At 42.4% G+C, this 6,361-nt stretch overlaps 1 protein-coding gene across 1 annotated transcript in view; it reads right to left on the reverse strand.

The window, feature by feature from the left end:
- MRPL19 (mitochondrial ribosomal protein L19) overlaps positions 1-292 on the reverse strand; it is a 5,608-nt gene extending 5,316 nt beyond the window's left edge. Inside the window, 2 exon segments of the mRNA XM_006172305.3 lie at positions 166-208; positions 210-292. Of these exon segments, the coding sequence (XP_006172367.1) occupies positions 166-208; positions 210-266 (100 nt within the window). The 5' untranslated portion in view covers positions 267-292.
- Positions 293-6,361: the final 6,069 nt, after the last annotated feature.

Consider the following 6,361-nt stretch of genomic DNA (forward strand, 5'->3'; position numbering starts at 1 on the left):
CCCTCCGGCCCCGCAGTCTCCTCCAACCCGCCCGGATCGTGCCGGCCCCGCAGTCTCCTCCAACTCGAGTGCCTACGCCGGGGTCCCTGTGACCTCCAAGCTAACCTGCCCCAGCCTGGCCCTGAGCCCACTCCACGTCCCCGCTCTAAACCCCGCTCCACTGACCGCAGGCGACCGAGGCCGGCGCAGGGAGCAGAGCCCTAGCGGCTCCGCAGCACCCGGCCCACGCCAATCGCCGCCGCTCCGCCGCCCCTGCAGGCCGCCATGCCTGCGAGCTCAGGGAGAGACTACAACTCCCAGGAATCATTGCGACGGAGTCCCGCCAGCCGCGGCGGATGGCAGCCGCTATGGGACAAAAGGCCCGAGTCTTTCTCCTAGATGTCTCAGAAAGTCGTAGGTAAAGTGCTTACCTTTTTTCCCTAGTTCTCCAGAATGTGCCAAATTACACCCCTCCACGGGGCATTTTTCCCAGCCTAGCAAGCTTATTCCTTCCCCTCTGAATTAATTCTATCTTCACTTTCTCAAGCAAGCTTTCCCTATGTCAAAACTCCAGTATAGGCTCACATTCCTACTATATCCATACCATTAGCAGCTCCAATCTCGTTTGAAATTTTTTATTAATTCTGTATTTGTTAAGTTGGTATTTAAATTTGCCATTGTACCTTAAGCTTCACGATGGAAGGCGCAGAGTCTTCTTTTTGCTCACCGTTTTATCCCAGTACCTACCCTGGCCTTGCTAACCCTTGAATTTACTTCACAGTCTTTGGTTGCCCTTGAGATAAAAATCAAATTCTCAAAAAAGCAAACAACCTCTGAAGCCTGCCCTGTGTATTTTAACTCTCCATGCTGAAGTTACGTGAGCTGTTACATCAGCCTGAGAAACAGAGTCCTATTTAAGGACAAAATTCAAGGTGCTGTTTTAACTCCCGCTTCCTTGATTAAATGAAGAATTTACCCTATAAATAACTAGGAATCACACAACCAAAGTTTCAGATTAGCACATTTTGGGTTTTCTGCCCACCCTAAAAGTACACTTCAAACCTTTAAGAAAGAATAAAAAATAGAAAAGTCAAAGACAGCTGTGACTGCTAGTAGTGAAAATCTTTTTTTTTAATATTTTGTATTTCATTTTCTTTTATACATTCGATCACATTATTTAGCTTACAAAGTGAATATTTCAACATGTGAACATTTCTCCCTAGTCCAGCTGATAAAACAATAAAATTATCTTCAACAGGTAATACCACATTTCTTTGTCCCATTTCTGTACAGGTTGAGCATCCGTAATCTGAAAATATGAAATAAAAAAAACCTCCAAATTCTGAAACTTTTGATACGATGCCGTGAGTGAAAAAGTCCACATCTGACTTATATTATGTGTCACAGAATGCTGCAGTATAAAAATATTGTACAAAATTACCTTTGGGTTATGTCTATAAGGTGTATATGAAACATTAGTTAATTTTATGTTTAGACTTGGGTCCCAAGATATCTCTTTATGTATATGGAAATACTTCAAAATCCAAAAAAAAAGTCAAAATCTGAAAAAGTTCCAGTCCCAAGCATTTTGTACAAGGAACTTCACTCTTGCTAAAACTAGGCCTACAGATAGTTGAAAAACAGACCTTTATAGGAGCAAAGCAAGATTTGCTGAACATTTCCAAGCCATCCATGCTGCCTCACACTTTTAAGGAAAAAAGAATGATTTTGTAGAGTTTTACAAACCTGAAAGAATGACCCTAAAGATTCTTATGTTATTTTCTCTTATTCCTGCATACCCAATTTCCATCAGGCCACTCTGACCTTACCTTAGAGAAAGAATGAGCTGGAAGCTTAATTAGTGCATCAAACAACTTCATGAAAAAAAATCAAACAGAATAGAATTGACTCAACTATTTGCACACTGATTACAAGATAGAACTTTAATTGTATATTTCTGTACTTTAAACCCAAGGGAAGGAGAACATGAATATCATTATGTGGTATTCAGCCAAGGAGAGAAAGAATACCAAGCAAATATCCTGCTTCAGGTTATTGCGACACTAGAATTCTTGTCTATTTTGCATCCTCTATGCCCAGTACAATATCTGGCACTCAATAAATAATCCCAAGTAAAATTGAGATAATACATAGATAAAGTTCTTGGGGAGATATCTAAATCATAATAAATTTTTCCCAGATTTATTGAGGTATGATGAAAAATTAAAATTGTATATATTTAAGGTATACAGTATGATAATTTGATACATGTTTTGAAATAATTATCACAGTTAAGCTAATTAGAAAATCCATCACCTCGCATAGCTTTCCTTTTAAAAAAAAAAAGCTTTTGGGAACCAGCAGTTAGCATAATGGCTATGTCGCTGGACTCCCACGTAGTCGACTGTGGTTTGCATCCCGGACCCGGTGGCTTAAAACTCACGCCGGGCGCGTGTGCATGCGTGCCCAAGATCCCGAGAGGAGAATGGAGGAGAAGGGATTGCGGCGTGACCATCCCCCCTGGGGGGTGATTTCTCGCTTTCTGTCTCTATGTCTCTCTCTGTCTGTCTGGCGAGCGCACGCGTCCTATAGTGAAAACCTCTCACAAAAAAAAAAAAAAAAAAGCTTTTAAAAAAAAATGTGTTTAGTGAGAACCCCACAACTTTATAAGTCATGTCAGAACACTGTCATTTCTGAAATAGTAAATTTGCATTAATCATGCTAATAAAAACCACTGAGGCAAAAAAATTAAAAACAAACAAACAAAAAAACCAAAAAACAAAACAAAAACAACTTACTTTAAAGATATATGCAAGAGAAGATTTTTAACCTCATCTGTGTATTAATACATCCAAGAAAAGAACTTCTCATTTCAAAGAAGGTTTGGTCATAACAACCTTGAAAACCAGAATTACAATGTGAAAACTTGGCCAGTGACCAGTCAGAAATGAAAGAGCCTTAGCCGACTGATTTGGGGAACTTCCGGGCCCACTGATGAGTCCATCCTGGGAAAGCAAAACATGCTGAGAGTTGTAGCCAACAGTTGCCCAGTTATCTGATCCCCTGATGAAATTGTCCCTGGTACGAGCCTTCACCTGCTGCCAATAGGCATCTGAAATCCATATCAAACTCCCCTCACCCTAAGTGTATCACGCCATCCCCTCATTATGTGACATTAAATTTTACCTTCAGGCAGAGAAAGTGCTGGTCACAGAGACATGAATGTTCTGCTCTTTTGGTCAGCATGATTATTTTTGTTTCATTGTAAATTCATAAACTAGCATTGATTTGTCATGTCAGTCTCATAAATTTGGCTTACATGAGTCTGTCCTAAGAGATTAATCTATTTTATGCTGTGCTGACAAATCAGGTCTGGACTTTCAAAGCCAAAGGGCAGTCCTAGTGAGACAGAGCAAGAACAGGAGCTGAGGGGTTTCTTTAACTATATATTATTATTTCATTAAATTAAAGAGAGGAGACTTATTCATTTTTGAAATTTGTTCGTAAAGGTACACCCACACCTTCTGCCTGACACAGTCTGAAAACTTTAAGAGGTTTAGTATTGCTTGAGCAAGAAGTTCAAGGTTGGGGAGAAGAATATTGGAAAGATAATAAATGTAGGTGGTTATACTGAAACTGGATCATTCAGGAAGGGCCCTGCCGGTGAAGGCCCTTCACTTAGAGTATAAATTGAAGGTAGATGCAGGGAACTACCGAGGAAGGTGTGTAATGTGCAAGGGTGTGGTATGAGGGGCTTCATATCACACTGGCAGAATAAAGAAGAGTTGGGGGGAGCAGGAGATGATACCAGATATTGGATATTGACCAGGAACACAACAGACAGGAGGTTACTACAGTCTGCTGGAGAGTTATCAGGCTGAATAGGGCAGAGAGTGTGTCCAATGGAGGAAGGATCGGTCAAATACACAGAGGTCAAGTTGACATGACACGGTGCTGGTGTGCTGGGATGGGGATGGGAGGGAGTCACAATGACCCTCATATCTGCAGTGTTGACTCCTAACTTCCTCCAGGAACTTCCTGAGAATCCAAAGAGTCATAAAAGAGCAGGAACAGTAAGAAAGTGCTCGCAAACTGCTCTGACTTAAAGATCTAAACTCTTTAGGCTTAACTAATCGGACATGTATCAAAATAAATAGTCCACCTACAGAAGCATCTGTGTTGATTGTGACGAAGAGAGTGGAAATTATTACAGCATCTGTGTCCATTTAGGTTCTCAGGGATACAGACACCATGACTGAATTAGAACTACAAGCAATTCTTTAGGGGAAATATCTAACAAAGACAAAGGAGAGCCTTTGGACTGATCTGATACCAGAAAGAGAAGGGGGGAGAAGGAAGATTGCATAGCAACAGCCAAAAATGTTGACCAAGCCAGTGGGAACCTCCTGAGCCAAGAAGCCTGTCAGAGGAGACTGTAGTGGTCAAGAGTGGCCCATCACCAGCCCTACTGCCATGCACAGCCAATAGCTGGGAGCCACCTGGGAGAGCGGGCCGGGACTGTGCTCTACAGCAAATGCTGCAGGTGAGACAGCTAAGGCCCTCCTCTGGCTGTGCTACCTGCAGCAGGTTCTCTCTTAAAAGAAGAGCTGTACTGAGCACCTCCTTGAATGCCACATTATCTTCCAAGAGCCGTTTCAGCTGGCCTGCATCAATGGGCATGAATGCTCCTGGCATACATGGGGAGAACCTGGGATTTGAACCCAGAAACTTCTCCAGGTGAGTCCAGTTGTGCCACTGCTAAGCGACCACCCATTTGTCAAATGTCAATGTTTTAAAAAGAATTATTTATTTATTTGATTCCATTTGTTATAAGTACTTCTTAATTGGACCAGAGAGAGACAGAGAGAGAGAGAGAAAGGGAAAGCAAGAAAGCAAGTCACCAGGTCCGGGACTCAAACCATGGTCAAACCATGTGGGAATCCAGCGCCCTTATCCACCATACCACCTGCTGGCTCAAATGTCAATTTTTTAAGGAGCATAAATAATGTCCTATTGGAATTATTACTCTGAAACTTGGTCTTTGTGAGAGCGTGGAAACCCCAGAACACAGCAGGAAGAAGAGCGTGTGTGTCCAGGGTGCGGTGAATGGGAATGTTCTTTGTCTCAGGAGAGGGCAGCTGAGAAGGGGATGTGGGAGTCCAGCTCCTCAACCACCAGCCACCTCTTGGCCCCACGCCAGGGGTTTTATCTAGCACCTCGAGGAATTGGCTGGCTCTCTGATAAGGAAATAGGCTTCAGAAAACAGTTAGAAGCTCGGGTGATTTATTACCCCATTCTTCGTGGGATCAGCAGACCCTATCTATCTGTACTTCTGGTTAGAATGCAGTTAGCAATAGAAACTGTTGCCCTTAGCTATAGTTGCTTTGAGCCCTACTTTAAACTTGGCCGTTGTAACTCCATCTTGGGTAAAGTTTACTGTGTCTCTATTCTGGGCCTTCACCCTCTCTGGATGTTTAATTTAAACTGAGGTGGGCTATGTGAGATACCTGGCCATGCATAGTGCTTAACTGCTGTGGGAGGGGCCTGCCCATCAGCAAATCCATTTCCTCCAGCACACTGTCTCTCTTCCTTGTCCCTAAAAGCACAGACTTGGGAATTTGATAGATTTGTTTTGACTCGAACAAATCCATTCTTACTTGAGAGCTTGATAAGAATTTTATGATCCCAAGTCAGTGCAGCGGGGCCCCAAATAAACAGAAGACTTTAACCGTCTCTCACTTATGAAGTGCTACAAATACTCCTTCAGCTGTTGGCCAATACTTGTTGCCTATGTCTCCATGCCAGTCAGGAATGAGTAATTCAGCACAGACTGGGTGGGGTGCCCGAGGGAATCCTCTGCGTTTTCCATTCTTCCATCTACATTTTCTCTAACAAGCATATTCAGCTCTCCAGCGCAAAGGCAACACATTTTATTTGAAAGCATGGATTCATAAACTATGACAGTTCTTACTTCCTTGGTACAGTTTTCTCAAAAAATGATGAAAAAGCTGCATTCATTTGTCTCAGATGAAACGAATACCTACAATGACCAAAAATGGTGGGATAAAGCACAAGAAAAAGTTACAACAAATTTCTTATAATGATTAATATATAAAGTAATATATTTTATAAAGATTTTTCATCCAAAAACCTGGAGAAAAAAATAGTTTCTCAGCTCTCTGGAAAGCATTGCACCTTCCCGGTTCTGAAAAAGAAAGCATTCCCCAGAATGGGTGGTTAGACTGCCCTCTGGTGGACACAGCACCACACAGCTGGACTGGATGTACCAGGTTTACCTTAGCTTTTGCTTTTCCTTCCTTCCTTCCTTCCTTCCTTCCTTCCTTCCTTCCTTCCTTCCTTCCTTCCTTCCTTCCTTCCTTCC

This window comes from Tupaia chinensis, unplaced genomic scaffold, assembly GCF_000334495.1.
Source record: "Tupaia chinensis unplaced genomic scaffold, TupChi_1.0 Scaffold000316_1, whole genome shotgun sequence".
NCBI lineage: Eukaryota > Metazoa > Chordata > Mammalia > Scandentia > Tupaiidae > Tupaia > Tupaia belangeri.